Raw genomic sequence first — 21,997 nt, 5'->3', positions numbered from 1 at the left:
AAAGCGGGCAATTCTGAGATTGCAACAGGAAAAAGCCAAATAAATTAAGGGTGAAAACCATGTGGCATATAGTTGGAGAGTAAGAAGGACTAAGTATTGGTCTTCATTTAAGTGCTAAAGGGATACTGTAAAAATAAGCAATTTTCAAGCCTGTTCTTCCACAGATTTTGAAAAGCTTGATTCCTAAGTGTTTCTCATGAAAGTCACTATACTGAGGGGGCTATTCATGGCAAACCACCTGGATAATGTTTATTTCTAGACCCCTAATTGATCATAGTTGTAAATGTACTCTCTTCCAAAGTACCCTCATACGTACAATAAGCAGCTAAATTCAGCCAGTTCTCCACCGACGGCTCCGTAACCAGGGCGACTCTGGTTGGGTCCTGTAACAATGAGGCGGCTGGCCCTGCCAGTCAACATAAGACATGTGCCCATTAGCAACAAGGGGCACTACCAAATAGAGAGACCCTTTGAAATTCTTCATGGCATCCCCCTCACACAGCCCCTGTCTGCTATTTTCACTCTCTCTCCTCCTTCCTGTAAGCTGACTCTTAACCTCACTTTCCTGTGAGTCACATGGAATCCATCATTGGCAGATATGACTAAATGACTTGTCTTTCAGGGTCCTATTACTCTGTTTAGGTGCATGGGTGAACCGGCACTTGCTGTCTAGGAACATCGAAAAGATGCTGAATTCATGAGCATGGTTAATTTGAATTCTCAAGAGCGGTTCAACAGACCAGGCTGCTTGGAACAGAAATTTGCAACTCAGATATTCTGACCTTTTAAATGCCATCAAAAGTGTTAATGTAAGTGTACTTTACTTCTGCCTATAGTAGCATAAATCAGAATAACGGGCTTAATTAGTTTTGCTTGCAGTAAGCTGCGTTATTAAAAAAACACAACTCCTTGAGAGCAGTTGGTGTTGCCATCTGGCCCATCCCCTCGCTCCCGGTCTTGCCTTCTGTTTCTTGTGCTCTAGAAGCTGACACTTCTCCAGACAGAACCTTTTGGCTATGAAGACAAGCGGATGTGTGAGAATGGGAATAAGGTCAACCCATCATCACAAGGCTGTTTATCTGGAGGAATGTGGCCTTGGGGTGGGGAGAGTCCGTGTGGGAGGAAGAAGGGCAGGAAGGCTGTTGGCCTCTCAGGCCAAGAGCAGGAATACTCCTTCCACTAAGAGTACATCTCAGGACTTGATCATCCAGCTGTGAACAAGTGTACCCCGTCTAACCGAATGAGAGACTCCCAGGCAACAGATCCCAGCTCCCCTCCTGCATCTCCAGGTCTTCTCTGGAACCTCTCTAAGCCCGAGTCTACTGACATGCACCTTGTCTCACTCATCATTGCAGGTCGCTGGTTTTCTGGAATTTCCAACAGGAATGGGGGAAGACTGGGTCCCTAATTCCATTTAGGGTCTTTACTGTTAACATTACCCCTACATCAAGCGCCTTCAAAGTCTGGAAGATTAAATGTCTTCTTTATAAAAACGACACCTTGCCCTGGGAGTCAGCGGGACTCTAGTCCTCTCCTAACTGGCAATTGGCCTTGGGTAATTCACTGAACATCTCTGGAAGTCAATTTTCTCAATCAGAAAATGGGAAGGTTGAAGTGCATAAATTGTAGAGGACTTTACAGCTCCAAGTGTTATGGTTGAAAGTGCCCTAATTTCTTAGCGTTAAAATAGACATTCTCAATTAACCAAATAAAATAAATATATACATACACATGTATCTATGCCCCCAAATGCACCCAAATGCAATTCATGCTTTTTAACATTCTTGAAACAACTAGCAATTATGGACACTCAGGAAGCTGTAGCTGCACATCACCCAGATCAGGGGTTGCCCCTAAAAGCCAAAAGACCCCTCAATAATTGGAAGAAAGATGAGACGACCTTTCAGAAGACCTTTCTTTATAATCGAGAATGAATGTACCTGACTACAGAAACCAACTCACTCAGGAAGCATCAGAGATTGCCTTTGAATTTCTGGTCATCAAAAGGTAACCAGAACATTCTAACCCTCAACCATAGCAGTAGGCAAAAATGGGACTATAAATATTTTGTCTGCAAGATTTTTAAATGTAAGGATTCACTTTGCTTTATGTAGCTGAAATTGAAATGAAAAAAGTCATTCAATGTCTTCAATGCATTTAATGATTGATGAAATATGCATACAAGAACACTCAGTACATGAGAGACAGAAGCAAATAACTGAAATACAGATTTAGAGCAATCACCCCACCCAACCTTTCTCCATAACATACCCTGTCTCATAGAAAAGCCCACAGAAGGACTAAATAACTAAGGATCTGAAGAAGGAAAAAACTAAAATATCATTCCCGAAGTTTTCATTTATCTGTAATTGAATATGTGCCTAATTTCAATCCAGGGCCAAGACCAAATCCCAAGACTTTTTGTACCCTTCCATAATGATTCAAGTACAGTAGCTCTATAATACATTTAACTCTTTGTTACATGAAAACTGTAAAGGACCCTACTGTGTGTGAATAACCCAGTCATTGTCTTATCTTAAGGACAAACTAGTATTGCCTTTATAAAGCAAGCTACTATTCCTCTGCAATTTTGTCATTTCTAAACACCTCTCCTGCTTCTCTGCTGTTGAAGAATCCCTGGTCTCAGAAAGAGCAGCCACTCTTTCTATTGGAAACTCTTGAATGGCACTCTAAAGAGAAGGCAATTTATGTCAGGAGCAGCAGTAACTTGAACCTCACTCTTTTGCAGATCAGAGATGTATAAACTAGAGCTGGGATTTCATGTCTGTATTCTCAAGTGCCCCATGGTCTACTCCTGATGCTGAATCTGAAATTTCCTAGAACTCTTGAAAATCAGCCCACTTCAGAAAATGAAACTATTCTTAATATCTCCCAGAATCAAATTCAAAATAAGTATTTTTCTTCAAATGTACACAAAGCTTGCCATAAACATTATGCATTAACGTAGTATTAAGGCCAACCTGATTGTTCCAAAGTACCCAAGGAGTAAAAATAGCTGAGTTGTTACACAGGTTCCCCAGTGCTCCGAAAGGACAGCGTTCCTATGAAACCTTTCGTAAGCCGAAATGGGATAAAGTGAAGCAGCAGTTACCTTAGGACACATCTTGCTAACAGATGCACAAAGGAAATCGAGATAAAGCACAGATGCTCATAGACAGTTTAAAGCTACGGTGGCCTGAAGCTAAGTGTGGTTCCCGGGGAAGGAGCTTGGCGGTGCCACTCTCACTGCTCGGGGTATCCACTGCCTCTACAGGGGCTCACTGCAAAACAAATGCTGAATGCTATTTTTTGCTTTTCACCTTTTTCATAAAATTGAAAATCCGCTTTAGATTTCTTTCAGTTAGCGAAAACAGGTACCAAGGTAGGTCCCTGATAAAGCAAACTTTTGAAAAGCAGGGGACACCTGTATTACAGAAATACTTCAATTCTCTGAAATATAGTCAAGACCCAGAAAACAAGCAAAAACTTTTTCAGCCCAAATAACTGATAGATGCATGACACGTGTACCGTGCGCTAAAGCTCATGCACTTTACTCATAGAAGGATACTTCAAGGTCGCTTACTCTTATTTTCAACACAGTTCTAATCAGTGCGATTATCCATTTTCCCAAGGGAAATGGATAATCACATTAGATTATCCATTAGAAAGAGCAGAACAGCATTTAGAAACAACGAGGAAATGATGTTAAAACCAGGCCGGGCGAGGGCAGCAAGGAATATTGCTAAAGCATGCTGGTACTAGAAGTGACTGAAAATCTATTAAAAGTAGATACTGAAAAATAAAGAAAGAAAGAATAGCCATCTGGGGCCATTTAATGTAGGGACTCACAGTTCTATCTCGCTTCAGAGATCCTAAACATCAGACGTGGCTAAAATGAGAAATTTTAGAGCCTAGGGCCATAAACTTCAGCACACACTGGCCCAATGGTGCCATACAAGTAAAACTTTTTTTCAAGCTTTTGCAAAGTTTGGCTTCACATTCTTATTTCTGAGCAGTGGAGCTTGACTACACTGATGCCTCCAGAATAATCTGTCATCACTATGAGCAAATGTAGAGGCTTAGAGCACATCACTGCTTCTGTACTCACTTGACACTTGTGAAAATGAGTTATCTGATGAAATGTAATACTCACCATAATTTTGTTCTAAGTTAGGCTTTTTCTGAATTATTTCAGTTGAAAAGATAAAGGCATTACTAACTCAATGGTATTTTTTCTATCACGTATATCTTCTGAAAAGTTGCAATGGATCCCAAAATACAAATGTTTAATTGATTTCAACTGGGTCTAAAGGGCACAACCATAATTAGCTGAAAGGGATTTCTCTTTGGCTTCACAGCATCAACTGGCTTATGTGACTGAATTCCGATGCACTTGAAGATTTGTTTGCTAAACAGAATCAACTGAATAGTTGGCATTGTTCACATGCAACATTAAAGTTACTGAAATGTATATACACACACACAGCATATAGATAATAGAGATAATCTCCTTAGAAGATTAAAATGGTCCCCTAGATTTAAAGAATGTTTATAGCTTTGTGCTGTTATCGCCAGTGCAGTTGAAAACCTTACATTCTACTAGAAATTACCTTTCTAAGCCACCTAGGTTTTCCAATAATAGTTCACCTCTCAGATATTTTGCAATATCTCAAACTATATTTTCAATATTAATCATTCTATGTCATTAAATCAAAATGTATTCTTATGATGAATGCAACATGCTTTGCACAAACAGGTATAGTACAAACGATTGTTTTTTCCAAAACGCCTTAAAATTGATGTCCTATCAAAGTGAATATAAGGCTACCAAATTACCATACTGAAGCTTGAAGACCAAAAACTATTATCTAGTTCTTTAACCATCTACGTGTCAGCTCACACAACAGAAAATATACTCAGAGGACCTCAGTTAAAATCAGTTCTGTAGTATTTCTATAACTGTTAACTGCTGACATTTTTCTCCCAAGAGACATTCAATTTCTATTCTCCAAATTCATTCATAAGTGATGGTCTGACTTTCTCTAAGCAAAATAAAAGTTTTATGAGAGCAATCACTCACGCCGTAGTGCACGACTACTTAATTCACAGACAGCCTTGCTTCAGAGAAACTCTGCCGGGCTCTTCCACACATAGGTTATCTCACCCCTAGCAGACAAGGCCATTTTTGTGTTATCAGCGTCTTTCATTTACTCATTAACAGAGAATAACAAGCCGTCTTAAAACTCAAGGTAAAACCTATAAACTGAGAGATTTGAAATGCAGGTTCTCTTGTGGGAAATATTCGTTAGGATTGCAGGTGCCGCGTGATCTACATGCACCGTGAGCATCCACTGGAAATAGGTTAGAAACCCCTGTGCTTCTTTGTCCATCGGGATGTGAAGGCTTGAAAAGGTAGTCTTAAATGACTCATATGCCAGAGTTTCCCCGAATTAACCTAATAATCGCACCCACCAAAAACTCAAATTTTCAACCCATACCCCTGAAGAAGTACATTATCAGATAGCCTTGGTCTGGGGTTGCGAGGGGTGAGGTTTTCCAGTACCTGCTGGTGTCAGTCTTTCTCAGTCCTGGAGTTCAGCAAAGGAAAGGAAGAACTTTCTTCTTCCCAGGCAGCTTGGGTGTTTGAGAGCTTCACTCACACCAGCCCATTTTATCCAACAACCACGAACCTCGGCCAATGGTTTCCACCTGGTCTGCTCATTAGAATCACCTGAAGGGTTCTTTTAACAACGTGCCCAGGCCCAGTGCCAGACCAATTCAATGTGCATCTGAGTGTGGGATCCAGGCACCAGTGTTTTTTTTTCAAAGTCAGCCTAGTGATTTTAGCCTGCAGCCAAACTGAAAAACACTGCTCTAGAGCAGTGATTTTGAATCAGAGTCAATTTTGCCCACTCCCAACCCCAGGAACATTTGGCAGCATCTGGAGACATTTTTAATTGTCACAACTGGGAGTTGCTTCTGGGTAGAGCCCGGGATGCTGCTATACCTCCCAAAACGCACAAGACAACGCCTCACAACTTTCACCTGCTTTTTGTTAACGCAGAAACATTCAAGGGCTCATCCAAAACACTCACCTCTCACACCAACCCCACACAGAAGGAGTCTGTAAATGACTCAGCAAATTTGCAGTTTGGGATCTACCTTGCTGCTGGGTCCTATCTGTTTATAAGACAATAATTCAACCAAAGTGTGTGGGGATTTAAAAATATGAAAAAGCCATGTCTCACTATCCATATCAAAAATTAATTTGTAACAGCAGGATAAATACAAGCTAGCAGTGCCCAAGCTTATAGGCTGATGATCCATAAACATCTCATCGTGCCTCTTCATTTTCCAATTAATTATTGAAATAAAAATGCAATGCAAATGGACTACACACACACTCTGGTGAGGATATCAACTGTCAGAAGATCCGTCACTTAAGAATGAGAAAACCCGAAGTAAACGCAAGAATTGAACTACAGGGTCATTCTACATAATGCGTCTATGTTACATCAAATTTTTAACTGAACAAAATTGTAAAATTTAAAAAAAACATTTGCCTGACCATGAAATTTATCTGAACCCAGGCCAATAAGATTCAACGATTAACGCCATCCCTATCTAGAGACAGACCTTACTTTATACAAAGAATTGCTTAAAAATTGCACATAAAATCCCTTCTTATAAGTTAAATCACACATCAGAGAAGTTCTTTATTTAAATGAGCCTTTTTGTAAGGAGAAGAACCGTTTTGTAAGTGAACCACCTGCCCTTAAGTAATCTTTATTTTGGTTCAAGATAAAAAGTTTCCTCAAAATAGTGCACACATTTACTTCTCATGCTCATTAAAAAGGAATCAAGAAATGGAAAAGTCGTTAACTTTACCTTCCCGTTAACACATTCCCCCCCTGAAGACAAGTTTCACGGCCGATGACACATCTTGTGATAGTAACACAACCAAAATATCTTTTTAAATGACTTTCATCTCTTGTGAGAACTGCACAGCTGAGGCTGCCCACAGCAATCAGGGCAGCATCTCCTGGAAAGAGTGAGGGAGGGGTGCAATAAACAAAGTAAAAGCCCCAGCCACCCAGGTGGCTTCAATACAACAGGTGAATTGGCTTCTCCCAGCTTTCACCTCCCAGCACGTAACAGAGAAAGCAACAGCGTCCGATCTTTCCCATTACTTTCTAGTTCCATCTGTGCTTAAAACATTGGATGTATTAGAAGCCAAGCTTCAGGAGTCAATTTTCAGCACTACGAGAAAAGGACTAGGATGAAATGGAATCCAACAGGTAAATCCCCAACTACAATATTGAAAATTTACCCCTTCGTGTCACTGCTAAAATTGGCGGCCTCCACCACTGCTCAGAGCTGACTGCACACAGCCTCTGGAGCAGCTTTCAAATACAGTGGAAAACCTCAGATATTTTGGATGCAGAAACCCCACTTCATAAAACCAATCGTTTTAGTTCTAACTCGGCCACAGATAACATAAAAAAAAAAAGACCCTCACAATTCTTTTAAGTTTTTTTTTTTCCTCTCTTGAGTTTCAAGTGGTTTCATAACAAAGATGCAGAAAAGTAAACCTCTTCCAAACAGTTTAGAGCTGCCTCAGCCAATGCAGTGGATGTTGCACTTTGGAAACCAAAGGAGTGTCCAAACACATCTGTACATTTTAAAGAGGAATATTTAAACAACCAGAAAGATGACTCGCCATGTAAAAAAGCATGCTACTCAAGCATTGACATATATACACTACCAAATGTAAAATGGATGGCTAGTGGGAAGCAGCTGCATAGCACAGGGAGATCAGCTCAGTGCTTTGTGACCACCTAGAGGGGTGGGATAGGGAGGGTGGGAGGGAGACGCAAGAGGGAGGGGACATGGGGATATATGTATACGTACAGCTGGTTCACTTTGTTATACAGCAGAAACTAACACACCATTGTAAAGCAATTATACTCCAATAAAGATATCTAAAAAAAGGGAAAGAAATCATCTGATGCATTTCAGATGCAAAGGAAAGTCACAGATTCATGCTAAGGCCCCCAACACAATGGAAAACATCCTCAAAGAAAAGTAAGGCATATTTACAGGCATTCAGGCAACCCAGCATCAAGCCTGTTTAAGGACACCCTAGTTCTTTTTTTAATGTTATTGTTTTTCATAATAAATACTCATTTCTTTCTGCACATAAGCTGTTAGCTGGACTCAAAAACCTTTGGTCACCTGTTCCAAGAGAGCCCTTGCAGGAAACTGCACACAACCAGCAAAATGTTCAAGATAGAGAAATCTTAGATTGGTTCTATTTTTATCTTCAATGCCCACAAATCTCACCCTGACTACTCAGGGTCCCACGGAATTATCGTTCCTCTCCTTCCCCTGCCCCCTCCTCCCCAGTATTCTCCAGGCTACCTGGTAACTGCATAAACTAGAACAAATGGAGGCGGAGAAACACACATCATGGTTTGGGGGCAAACGTGTGTTCCTCTCCCCAACCCGCCTCCGCGCCAGCGCCTGCAGTTTCTAACATGGCCGCAAAGCCCTGCATCGTTCATAACTCTCTACCCAGTGGCCCCAGCAAAGCAGCTCCCCAGCACGTACTGACCCACCGTTCATGCCACTGTAGACGTTCCGGTGATGGGGTGACAGATCCTCTTGCGCCTGCCTTCGGAGGGTGCCCTCCCTGCTGCCGCTGCCACTGCCGCCTCCGCCACCGCCTCCGCCGCCTCCGCCCACGTGTTTGTGATCGGGGCTCCCCCCGTAATGCTGTTTGAGGTGCTCCGGGCTGGTGCCCCGGGCTCTGGGTAGCTGCTCCAGGCTCCCGCCGAGGGCGTGTTTCTGAAGATGCTCGGGGCTCCCTCCGCTGTGCCTGGCGTGCTCGGGGCTGCCCCCGGGCCTGTGCTTCTGTAGGTGCTCCGGGCTCCCGCTCAGCACGTGCTTGGGCAGCGCTTCGGGGCTGCTCCCCGCGTGCGGGTGCCTTTGCTGTTCGGGGCTGCCCTTGCACAAGGGTTTGTGGTGCTCGGGGCTGGGTCCTTTGAGGGCTTTGGGGTGATCTGGGCTCGCGGAGGCCCTGGGCTTCTGCAGATGCTCAGGGCTGGCGCTCCTGCGCTTGGAGTGCTCCGGGCTGCCCTCGGCCCGGGCCTTCTGCAGGTGCTCCGGGCTGCCGCCGCTCGCGTGATGCTTGTGGTCCGGGCTGTCGGTGCTGCCCGTGCTGGAGGTGCTGCTGCCGTCGCCCACGTCCCGCACGTAGGGCGCCGTGGTGGCGGCGAGCTGGCAGAGGCTGGCCTGGCTGTCGATGGAGCAGCGGCTGCCCGCGCAGCCCGCGCCCTTCTCCTCGTCCAGCAGCACGCAGAGCTCCTTGAGCTCCATGTTCTCCTTCACCACCTCCTCCTGCTTCACCTCCAGCTCCTTCAGCTTCTGCAGGTATAAGGCCACCTCCTTGTGCATCACCCCCGCCGTGTAGCGGCCCAGCCTCTGCCACTCCCGGGACACCCTCTTGCCCTTCTGCCGGTCGTCATCCAGGAAACAGCAGAGGTCCCTCAGTTCCTGGTTGTCCTCCTGGAGTTTCTGGTTAATATCCTGAAAAGAGACACACAGCCATTCAAGCCAGGGACGCATGGGAGGCGACACCAGGCTCAGACTTCTGGGAGCCAGGGAGCCTGGAATGGGTGAATTCTCTGTGAGGATAGGGGAGGGAGGGAGAAGGTGAGAGGAAGCTAAAGATGTGTAGCTGTCCAAAAAAACTAACAATAATGGGTATTGATTCTGCCTCCTGCCCCATGCTTTACTTGCATTATCTCATCTACTTCTCACCAAACCCTCAGGGGATATTATGGTTCTTTTACAGACGGGGAAACTGGACCTCGCAAAGCTTCACCTGTCCAAGGTCATCCAGTCAGTCTTTAGGGAGCAGCCAGTTCATTAACAGGAAATCGGTAGGCTCCCTGCCCCACCTTCAAGGAAGAAAGATGGCTGCTTGTGATCTGTGAAAGGCTTACAAGCTCTGAGGCAACAGGCCTTTCGTCAGTGCAAACAACACTGCCTAGGTGTTCAGCCCACGACCCGGAGAAGCAGCCCCAACCCCTGCATGAGGGAGCTGCGTAACAGTCCTCTGGCGGCGTTTCAGTCCTGCCCATCCAACCCCGACTTGCCGTCCTCCCTGCACGGCTCCCAGGCATCTCACTTGGAACTCAGGTTCTTGTGTGATATTCAAACTCCCCCCCTCCCCGCAAATCACACCTCTCAGCAAATGCCACCTCCACCCATCCTGTTGCCCTTTATAAGAACCTGTGGTCATGCCTGCCACCTCCTTCTCCCTCACCTCCCAGTTCCGAGCCAAACACGTCTCCTGAACTCTACCTCCGAAATTTACCTTGTCACTCCCATGCTTCAAACCCTTAAAAGGGTCTCACTGCCCTTAGGATAAAGTGCAAAATGCTTTAAGTCTCAAAAGGCCCCCAATCCTCTTAACTGGCCTACTTCTCCAGCATGAATGGTGATTCATTCATGAATATTTAGTAAGCATCTATTATGTGCCAGGTACCTGTCCAGGTGCTAGGGACAGATCAGTGGACACAGCAAAACCCTTGACATCCTATGGCTTTCATTCTGGTGGGGAAGACTAGCAAAAAGCAAGTCTAGAACATAATGTCATGGAGTGAAAAGTGCTGGGAAAAAGACTAAAGCAGGCTAAAAAATACTATCTTTTAAGAGAAGGCACCTCTGCAGAGAAAGAAAACATTTGAGCAAAGACCTGGGTGAAATAAAGGCGCAAACATTTGCTGGAAGATGATCCCAGGCAGAGAGAAAGGCAAGTGTAAAAGCCCCGAGACAAATGTGGCTCAAGTTGCAGCAAGGCCAGTGGGCCTAAAGCGGAGTGAGCAAGGGGGGTCAGAGCTGGGAAGGAGGTCTGGGAGGTGAGATGCAAGTGGGTGGGCACCAGGGCTAGGTAGATAACGTGGGCCTCATCAGCCACATGAAGGCCATGCCAGCCACAGGAAGACTTTGGATTGTTGGCAAGCTGAGGATAGAGGACTGACATGATGTGATTCATTCTGCACCATCATTCTGTGCAGAAAATAAGACTGCTGGGGGATGGAAGGAGGGGGGTGACTGGAAGAGAGAAAGACAGGATAAGGTGGAAGCTGGAAGACCAGGTAGGAGGCTACAAGGTTGGTCCAGGTAGAGGGAGATGATGGTGGCTGCTAGCCATGGTGGCAGTGGACAAGGCGAGACCATCCCTCCCCATCACGCACAGAGCCCCACCCATGCTGGCCTCGTCTCAGGGCCCAAGGGACAAGCCCTTCCCCTCTTTCACTCGGAATGCTTCCCCCAGCCTCTACACGATCTTTGTTTCTCACTTTACGGCACTTCCCCATAGAAGCCATCCCTGACCACTAATCTAAAGGACGTCCCCTTCTATGCTCTGCGAGGAGCCCTTCAACTTCCCCTCTGTTGCATTACAACTTCTAATCACATATGGTTGAGTGTGACTATCAGTCAAGTCTCCATCCTCACTAGACCAGAGTCATGAGAATGGAGACCCGTCTCTTCTGTTCACCTCTGTGCATCCAGAACGCAGCACCCCTACTGTAGATACCTGAAACCAAGGAATTCAGAATTAACCGTGAAATCCCCACTTAGTCTCCATTCACACATATAGTAAAGGGGGTAACTGTTTCTTGAAGCACCATAGTTTGGTGGGGGGTGAAAAGGGGACAGCTACCTAAGATTTCCCCTACTTCACAAAGCCTGAAAATCTCTGGTCTTGTGACTGTCATCCAATCCAGACGTAGAGGTACTCAGAGAGGGGACTTGATTCTCTCAAACTCAGGTTAATTGCAACACTTTCCCCTGATATTGACTAGGAAATAAACCATAAAACATCTGCCAACCATGCCTGGCACCTCCTGGCAGTCATGAGGCCTGAGGAGAAAGAGGCTCTGTGCAGCTTAGTTTTCAACTCAGTTCTAACTCTTAGCATCACCAATGACTCTGTTTCCTTGTGTCTAATGCCCATCTAGTCCTTTTGCTTCTCAGTGCCACTCTCTGACCTCAGACCCGGCTGTTTCCAAAAGCCTCCGGCGGGCCTCTCTGCCTTGGTCTACCCCAGCCCCTAACTTCCCTCGCTCACTCCAATCCAAGCTCTCTCTGGCCAGACTGATCTTCAAACACTCTCCCTGCAGGTAGTGTCTCTCCTGCCCCTAAGCCCCCATCGCCTCCCCTTCGCCAAGGAAAATGAATAAACCCTTGGGCCAGGCCTACAAGGCTTTCTTCCTGCCTTTCTACCTTTAGCTCCCTCTAATTGTGAACCAGCTAATTATGAACCCTGATTAGGTCTAACTTTCCAACTAGAAAATACTATCTTCTGCCTTCTATGGACATGCCTCAGAGGATAGACTGCTCTGATAGGACTCCACCAGCCCTAGAACAGCATCTGGTGTGCAGCAGCGCCAGGCTCGAATGAATGACTAAAGTAACTATCCCACTCACTGCTCAATGCCCGTAACACACACTCCCGAGAGCACTCATTGGGCATCTTTTTTTTTCTTTCTTTCTTTTCTAATGTAGATACCTTAGCTTCTGGAGGGAAGAGTCCATTCCAATGTCTTTCTTTGCATATTTGACACACTTGACTTGGTGTGTTGCATACAGTGAATGCTTAATATGTGTTTATGGACTGACCAGCCCTTTAAAGCCCTAGGCCTACGGCCAAAACAGGGTACAGCTCTAGCTACTGAGAAAAGATTTCTTATTATTGTTTTCAGCTAGCCCTGCTGTGTCGGAGTCTGTAGTAATAAGAGAATAAATTATCCCTTGACACTGGTGCTTTATGGGAAATCAGAAGCTGTGGATATTCCGAGAAAATAATGCTAAACAAAATTAGTCATTCTCAGCTTCACAGCTCATGCAGCTCAATATCAAAAAAACAAACAACCCAATCCAAAAATGGGCAGAAGACCTACATAGACATTTCTCCAAAGAAGATATACAGATTGCCAACAAACACATGAAAGGATACTCAACATCACTAATCATTAGAGAAATGCAAATCAAAACTACAATGAGGTATCACCTCACACCAGTCAGAATGGCCATCATCAAAATATCTACAAACAATAAATGCTGGAGAGGGTGTGGAGAAAAGGGAACCCTCTTGCACTGTTGGTGGGAATGTCAATTGATACAGCCACTATGGAGAACAGTAAGGAGGTTCCTTAAAAAACTAAAAATGTAACTAACATATGACCCAGCAATCCCACTACTGGGCATATACCCTGAGAAAACCATAATTTAAAAAGAGTAATGTACCACAATGTTCACTGCAGCACAAAGCCAGGACATGGAAGCAACCTAAGTGTCCATCGACAGATGAATGGATCAAGAAGACGTGACACATATATACAATGGAATATTACTCAGCCATAAAAAGAAATGAAATTGAGTTATTTGTAGTGAGGTGAATGGACCTAGAATCTGTCATACAGAGTGAAGTAAGTCAGAAAGAGAAAAACAAATACTGTATGCTAACACATATATATGGAATTAAAAAAAAAAAAAAAAGGTTCTGAAGAACCTAAGGGCAGGACAGGAATAAAGATGCAGATGTAGAGAATGGACTTGAGGACACGGGGAGGGGGAAGGGTAAGCTGGGATGAAGTGAGAGAGTGGCATGGACATATATACACTACCAAATGTAAAATAGATAGCTAGTGGGAAGCAGCTGCATGGCACAGGGAGATCAGCTTGGCGCTTTGTGTCCACCTAGAGGTGTGGGATAGGGAGGGTGGGAGGGAGACGCAAGAGGGAGGGGATATGGGGATATACGTTATATATATAGCTGATTCACTTTGTTATACAGCAGAAACTAACACACCATTGTAAAGCAATTATACTCCAATAAAGATGTTAAAAGAAAAATCATTCTCAGCTTCAAAAATTCTTCCACATTTACCTTAATCCTCCCATTTCATAGAAAGTTCATCATGTTCTTCTTCATCTAACTGAATTTCCGTGTGAAAATATTCCCCTTTGAGTATCCTGCAACTATTCCTGTTTTCTCCAGAACTGGGAAGTAAATAGGACTTGTGCCACCATGGGCTCCTTCCCAAATGGAGTGAAATATATACAGTTGACCCCTGAGCAAACTGGGGTTAGGGGTGCTGACACTTGGCCAAGTTGAAAAGCCATGTAACTTATAGTCGGCCCTCCATACACCAGATCCACAATCATGGATTCAACCAACAGCGGAGAGTAGCACTGCAGTATTTAGTAGTGAAAATACCCCTGTAAAATTGGACCTGTGCAGTTCAAACCTGCGTTGTTCAAGTGTCAACTGTACTTCTCAGAACTGTAGTTGGGGTAGAAGGGGCGTGTATTGGCCCATTCAGTTTTCTTTATCACAGCTCCTTTTTTTCCGTTATTATTCTTGCAAATATTATTTACTCTCCAATTCTGAGCTATTTCCTCTGCCTTCTAATGAACAGCTAAGCAACCATCTTGATAATAACCTTGTGAGCTAGTTTTTTCAAATCTGTCACTTTAAGACTTGGCCTGTCTTTTTCAAAACAGTGTCTTTTTAACATTGCAGCAGGTTACTAGATGTTACCCATCTGTCTAAAGGGGGCTTTTAAAAGATTAAATCCATAATCACCCGAAATTCATATCATCCCAAATTTCATACATAAGAGTCTCAAGTACTACAACTGTGGTTAAAGAATTGTTTTAATTTGTTATTTTTCCATCATTGCAGGATGGGGAATTGGTGTGTTGGGGAGCAAGGAAGAAAATTAATGTGCTGCAGATAAAAAATCTATAGAGATTCAATTGCCCCCAATTCCCCTCAAAGGAAGAGAACGATGCTCCCATCCCCCAATGTCTACAGCCACAGTACCACCTAGAAGCCTTGAAAATATTTAGATGCAATTTCAAAGGCAGCTCACCGAAAGAGGCATAAGAAAGACAAGTGTTATGGCCTTAATTACCCTAAATATACAGTCTTCAGCTGAGAGTCCCAAACCAACAGAGGCAAAAAAAAAGAAAAAAAAAAAAGAAAAGAAAATCCCTTCCTTCCAATTAAATGAAAATAAATTTAAAATGTACTATCGTTATCTCCCATTTCCTCCCACCCCACCCCTTTCCTTTTCCCCCTTGGTATCCATACATTTGTTCTCTAAGTCTCACTATTGATACTATGTATAAAATAGACAACTGATGGGAACATACTGTATAGCACAGGAAACTCTACTTAATGCACTGTGGTGTCCTAAATGGGAGGGAAATCCAAAAGGGAGGGGACATATGTATACATATGGCTGATCCATTTTGCTGTGCAGTAGAAACTAACACAACATTGAAAAGCAACAATACCCTAATAAAAATTAATAAAAAATATAAAATGTACTATCACTTATTCAGTCAACTGCATTTATGGATCACTGTGGTGTCTAGGGAAGCTCGGAGCTGAGATGAGGACGGGAAGGAAGAAGCCTGGCCCCTCAGAGTGGGCCAGAGGCTTAGGAGGGGCCACCACGTGGCTGCCCCAGGATGATGGGAATGAGGAGTAGGGGCTGCATCAGAAACTAACCAATCCCCATCATTTCTGAACTTGATAAGGAGGTGGACTAGAAAGTCTTTTAATGCCAGGTCACAAATCTAGACCACACGGAGACTCCTACTTGAGGTGTAACCGCTCTTAACTGGCCTGATAGGTACTTCCCTAAATGAGGTTACTGGAATGAAGACCTGGTCCTCCCCTCCCCTACATCACTCCCACACAGACCCCCACAGGCAATCCACACAACCTAAAAGAACTTCCAAGTATTTCTAAGCTCTATGTCAATGCTCCATACTATCAAAATCTCTAGGAAATTAATTAATTACAAACTCTTCCAAGTTGCATTATAGTTCAAGCCATGAAAGAAGATTAAATTGGAGGGTTACGAACTATACTTGTGTCCAGCTTTGCCACGGAAACCCAGCTCCAGGAGATGCATGGCTTTCCGTACACTTACGCATCATCTCCTGATGACAATGACTACCATTTTTTGTAGTCAAGTCCAGAATTAAACCTTCACCTAAATTATCATAATTTATTGTCACACCCCCCTAGGAGGTGGTTATTATGACTTGCATTTTATTGATGAGTAAAATAAGGCTCTGAGAAATTACCCAAGCTCACCCTCCTGGCCAAATGAGGATTCTAGATGCAGACCCACCTCTGAGATGATCTTCCCCCTACACCATCCTGCCTCTAATCCAAGAGTCTGGTACTTAATAGTCCATTAGTAACGAATTAAGCCAAAGGAGAGAGTAAGGCTTGGGATTTTTCTGAGAGATCCTCCTAACTGCATCCACTCTAGGGACTGTATATGACAGTCAACTGGAGCCTCAGGGGAGGGCCTTCTCCACCCGCACTGGGCCCAGCACCCAGGTGAGCATCTAGCAGTTCTCCCCCTCCCACTCCCCTTTGCCCGAGAATCCGAGGGCTGGAGCCGCTGAGGCAATTAAGAAAGTGTCTACTGCCTGAGAAGTGGGGTGGGAGTGGAAAGGGGACAAGAACAGCATGTGCCTGCGGGAATTTGCTCCCCGAGGTCCCTGCAACGATTTCGTTTGTGTCTGGCTTCCTATAAACAAAAGAAGAACAATGAGAGGAAGGCATACCAGGAGGCACCAGCGCAAGCAGTAAGGAGAGGAAGTTTGTGGTACACTCGGGCAGGGCGGTTCCCCGCCACCCATCTGCTGCAGCCAGCCGGGCTGGCACCTTGCTGGAACACTCAGAACGCTCCAAGGAGAAAAGAAAGTTGGTGGGGGGTTGGGGTTTTATTGTTTTGTTTTTCTTTTGTTCTTTTCCTTCCCCTAATAGCAAAGAGGGAGGACTGGCTCCAAAGGAAAGCATGCCTGGATGGCACTTAGGGTCCACTTCCAAAACCCTGTGTTTCCTAAACTGAGTCCCTCTGCCCTTCCCCCCCTAGCTAGACGAAATTATAATCAAATTGGGGGTAAATGGGGTGGTCAGGCCACCCCAGACGACGCCAGACGACGCCAGCCGAACTCGAGGAAAAGGAAAGCATCGGAGCAGGTAGAACGTGAAGGAAGAGGTAAGCTCCTCTGCACCATGCGACATAGCCCAGTTCCGAGCGTGGCGCCGCGGCTTCACCCTGGGCGCCCCGCCAGCCCCTCTCCCCTGCATCGGCGCCCTTTCCTCACCCTCTGCCCCACGGAGAAGTCGTGGCGCCAGAGCAGCCATATCGTATCCCCGATCCCCAAGGGCAAAGGTGCTCTGGACTCGCTCCTTCGCTCGTTTTTTCCCCTGCCTAGCCGTAACCCGGCTCCTCAAAGCACTGATTTTCCAGGCTTCCTGGGAAATTAAAGGTTCCGCGTACCCATCGCTCCCCTCCCAGCCTTTCAGCGTCCTTGGCGCTCGCTCCTCCGGCCACGGAGGACCGCGAGCTCGACGCTAGTGCGCCCCATAGGGGGAAGAGGAGGGAACCAAACGTCTCCAAAGTTTGGAAAAGTTTCCAAAGGGCTGGGGAAGGGGAGCAGGGGCTGCTGACAGGGAGAATAGGGAGGATCACCTGTTGACGGAGGGAGGGAAAGTTTGCCTGGCCCCACCTCCCCAGGGCGCCCGGCTCCCCGCCCCGCCGGGCCCGGCGCTCACCTTGAGCCCGCGGATCTCGCCGAGGTGTAGCTGCAGGCGGCGGTTGACCTCGCGGATGAGGTTGCTGTGGTCCAGCATCGCGCTCACCTTCTCCGCCTCCGCGCGCCGCAGGCAGCGGATCAGCTCCTCCTTGCTCCACTGCAGCAGCTCCTCGTCCGACACTTTGGACAGGTCCTCCACGGCAGTGGCCGCAGACGGGCCGGCAGAGGTTGGCGGACAACTTTCCGCCGCCGCCGCCGATGCACCTCCGGCCGCCTTCGACATGGTATCCGCGAGGTGGCAGGTGCGAGTGGGTGGAAGAGGCAAAGCAACTCCCGAAGACGCGGGCACGGCTGGGCCGCCTCCGCCCACACCCCAGTGCGCTCCAACGAGTCAGCTGCACCGCCCGGGGGCCACTGGGTTGGGGCGGCAGGGGTCGCGCTGGACCGCCATCCTACCTCGCCATCCCTGTGCGAGCGCCCGCGCACCCCCAGGGCCGGGCAGCCACCCGCGCGCTGCGGCCAAGGCACATCCCAACTCCGCGCAAGTCCATGGTGAGGGGCGCCGGGAAGCTGGCGCCGCCGCGGGAGACCCTAAGGGGCCCCACCCCGGTTCCCCTGCCCTCTCTGCCGCCCTAATTCGAGCCTGTCGCCCCCCACACTCGGGCACACACGCACTCACACACGCTCACTTTCCTCCCCCTTGCCCAGCTGCAGCCCCCGCTTCTCTCCTCTCCTAGCCCCGCCGGGGAGCGCCGGGCTCCGCGGCACCTCGGGAGCTAATCCAGCGCCGCCGCCGCCGCTGCCCGAGGGACTGGCGCGGCCGGCCGGCGGCGCTCCTCCTGCCGCCTTTGCTGCGCCCGCCGCCGCTCCCAGGCTGCTGGGGGAAGCCTAGGATTTGCAGCGCCGAGCCGGGGAGGCGTGGGGGGAGGCGGGGTGGGTTAAAGGCTGGACCGGCAGGAGGAGGAGCCTGGAGTCGGGGCGGGCCGCACGCTGCTGCAGCCGCTCACCCGCCCGCTGGAATCCCGAAGCGCGCTGTGCGCTGTCCCGCCGGGCAAGGCCGGGGGCGCGGCTCCTTCAGCGCCTGGGCGCGGGTCGGGGTGGGGGGTGGGGGGCGGAAGGGGGAGAAGTATAAGAAGCTGTGACACTCGGTCTTTGGGAGGCTCGCGCGCGCCACCGTGTGGCAGAAGCAGCTCCCTCCGCCCCCTGCACGCCAGGCTCGTCATCGGGCAGGGGAAACAGCTGCGAGCAAAATGAAAGATACTGGTATTTTGAGAAATTGGGGTTCAGGAAAGATGGGTAGGAGGACCTGAAGGGTAACCGTCTGACTGTACTTTGGAGAATGGAAGAAGAGGTCGATGGCAAAAGCAAGGGGGAGGGCTTTGGGGAAGGAACGTTTAAGAAAACCCCTATACTCTAAGAAGGGGAAAAAGAGGCTTCTGGGCAATACTCTTTAGGGACCGTCCACCCCTACCCTCACCCCAGGCCTTTATCTTTTCTAAAAATCAACGACTTTGTGAAGAAGCTTAAGGGGAGATTCTGAATCTTTTATATTTTTGTTTGAAAAACACCAAAGCCTTAATTAAGGGAAAAACAAAAACCTTCATCTCTTGCTTCCCGAAGCCTGGATTTTAAGGTCAGCACAGTCATCTCCCCTCTGAGCAAAGCACGGCCTCTTAGACAAGCTGAAATGCCAGCCAAGGAGATTTTCATTTTCCTCTGTGCCGTAGGCTGCCCTGTATTACTGCCTCGGCTGTTTATGATGGTAATTTCTGGAAGGGGTACTCTGTGTCCCTGAGTACTAACTTTGGGCTACAAGAGCCTCTTCCCCATCCCCAGTTCTACTCACACACGAAGTCGCATGGAATCATCTCTGAGCTGAAAACATGCTTTTTTGCCTGAGGAACTGGATGTGTTTGGTCCTGGCATGTCACTTAGGTGAATACTCTCCTCTCCAGGATGGGGACAGGGTCAGAAAACTGCAGGGATTTGCCCCCAGGGGGCTTCAGAAAACCAGAGTGCAGAGGCAATCATCTCCATCCAGTAGGATGAGAATCTAAGTCAGAGACCCTTACCAGCTGGTCAGTGTGTGTCCCCTGATAAAGCTGCCACCTGTTAAGAAATGATCACTTGAGGACTTCTGAGACCAGACTTCCGGGAGAGCCTGCAAGGTGGTGTTGCCCTCTGACCTAGATGGCCTTCAGGTTCCCCTCAGCTTGACTACACTTCAGACAGGTGTCTTCCTGACCAAAGGTCCCTGACCTCCCTTTTCGTAGAACATTTACTTTAGAAAACTTTCCATTGTAAATTCTTTCTCTGCACCCTTGAGCTGTCGATCATCTCCCAGCTTCTCACCAGTTTTACCACCCAGGAATTCTTTCTCAAGGACCTGGGAGCCATCCCTTTGAAATGTGATCATCAAGGATGATGATCCTTGGATCCAAGGATGATAGATCATCAGGGATGATATATCTCTCTGGGAGGTAGAAGCCTAACCTCAATAAGTACCAGTTAGCAAACAGATGGCCTCATCACATTGACCCACGGTCCCCCCCCACCCAGCATCCTCTAGTACTGTTGACCTTTGAACAACAAGAGTTTGAACTGTGGGCGTCTGCTTATACATGGAGCTCCAGCCATCCATTTACATTTGAGGCAGGAAGAAGGTAGAAGCAAATGGCAAAAGTTCTCCTGGTAATATGACCCAGTGAATCTCACTTATGCCCTAATAGCCCGGGTTTGCCATCTGACCACCTCGCAGCTTCAAGTGAAGCTAGGTAATTTTTTTATGTTAAGCATACCAATGCCACAAGTAAAATCAAAGTTGTTTTAATAAGAAATAAGAAAACAAATATTGGATAGGCAACTAACAATTTCATATGCAAACCTTAGCAGTGGACTCTGTATACAGTAAATGGAGGTAGCTCAAAACCAGCCATAAAATGACTGTAAGTCATTAGGTCCTGATGGTTTTACCTCATTTGTTGTTTTGAACTAACTGTTCCATCACAGCTCACTAATTGCCCAACCCAGATTCTCACTAGGTCTCACCTGACCATCCTTACGGGTCCATCTGACTTCAGTATCACCTGTCTCGAATTTGGTTTCCACAGAACTGCCCAAGTGAACTACCTAAAAAGTCAAGTCCAGCTGCGTCCCCCCTAAGGTAGATTGAATCATTGTTCATAATTCTTCACAACCTCCCTGTATAATTCATACCATCTCTGCCATGCAACTTTGCAGTAGCTCCCACTGAGGGGGGCAGAGTTTATCCTCTCTTGATGATATTGTGCTTGGCCACAAAGCTTGGACTTGCTTTGCTCCTGGAAAGTGGGTGCACCTGAGGGTGTGACCCTTCTCTGGTGAGAACTCACCCTCTTGTACTTCCACACTTCACGGGGAAAAGAGCTAACCTTGGGTGGCTGTTTTTGCTTCAGTCTGGGCCTCACACAGGGCCACCCTGAAGCACGGCCACCCTCCCTTCACAGACTCAGATCTGTGTGCAAGAACGTGTGATTGTTATTAGGCCACCGAGTTTGGGGGAGATTTATTGTGCAGCATGAATGCTATAGATAGCAGATACAACTCCCCTGCCTAAATCCCTTCAGTGGCATCTCAGTATCTCTCCACAGAGCAAAGCCACATTCCTTAGCAGAGCACAGAGGACGGGCAGTCTGCCCTTGCCTGCTTCTCCAGCCCTCCCCCCACCCTACGTTGCCTCATATTTCATACTTATCCAGTGCCAAACTGCCCGTAGCTCCCTATGGGCGCTCTCTATACCTCTGTGCCCCACTGATGCTGTTCTCTCAATGCCTTCCCTGCCTTCTTCCTCTGGACAACTCGCACTGTATCCTTCCATGGGCAACATCTCCTCCAGGTCCCTGGCATCAGCCCACACTTCTCCAGTGGAGGCAGAAGTGAGTATCCCTCTCCACTCCCATAACCTCCATTGCGTACCCCTAGCTCAGCATTTAAAACAGAATATCAAACTACAGAAAATTATAGGTAGAGACTCAGACTAACCCAGCTCAATCGTAGCAGAAAGTTTAGCTCCAGCCAGAATTTAATAGTCTATCTTTTCTGTTTTCTCCAAACCCTACGGACTCCCATCATGCCCTACAGAACTCCTCAGTGCAATGGGAGATGCTGTTGAGGACATTGCTGAGTATATCCCGCAGTGCCTTGTCATGACACTGCACCCTAATCCAGGAGGTTTCTTGGCAACTCATTAGTTTTAATCTTACAAAGACCGAATTATGCAACTGGTGTGTATTCCTCTTTGCACTGGGTGCTGGGAAGTCAGATCCAAACTTGTGGCCCACATTCAGTTACTTAGACAAGACTTAAGGAA

At 47.0% G+C, this 21,997-nt stretch overlaps 1 protein-coding gene across 3 annotated transcripts in view; it reads right to left on the bottom strand.

Moving 5' to 3' along the window:
• The window catches only part of CCDC85A (coiled-coil domain containing 85A), a 197,408-nt gene extending 179,144 nt beyond the window's left edge, over nucleotides 1-18,264 (bottom strand). For all 3 annotated transcript variants that reach the window (XM_068564308.1, XM_068564306.1, XM_068564307.1), the window contains exons 1-2: nucleotides 17,669-18,264; nucleotides 8,619-9,588 (exon numbers count right to left, since the gene is read on the bottom strand). In XM_068564308.1, the coding sequence (XP_068420409.1) occupies nucleotides 8,619-9,588; nucleotides 17,669-17,932 (1,234 nt within the window). In that variant the 5' untranslated portion in view covers nucleotides 17,933-18,264. The remainder of the gene's footprint in view (nucleotides 1-8,618; nucleotides 9,589-17,668) is intronic.
• Nucleotides 18,265-21,997: the final 3,733 nt, after the last annotated feature.

The sequence above is a fragment of the Eschrichtius robustus genome, chromosome 15 (genome assembly GCF_028021215.1).
Source record: "Eschrichtius robustus isolate mEscRob2 chromosome 15, mEscRob2.pri, whole genome shotgun sequence".
Lineage (NCBI taxonomy): Eukaryota > Metazoa > Chordata > Mammalia > Artiodactyla > Eschrichtiidae > Eschrichtius > Eschrichtius robustus.
Note: the sequence above shows the minus strand (reverse complement) of the source record. Positions and strands in the feature narration are given on the sequence as shown.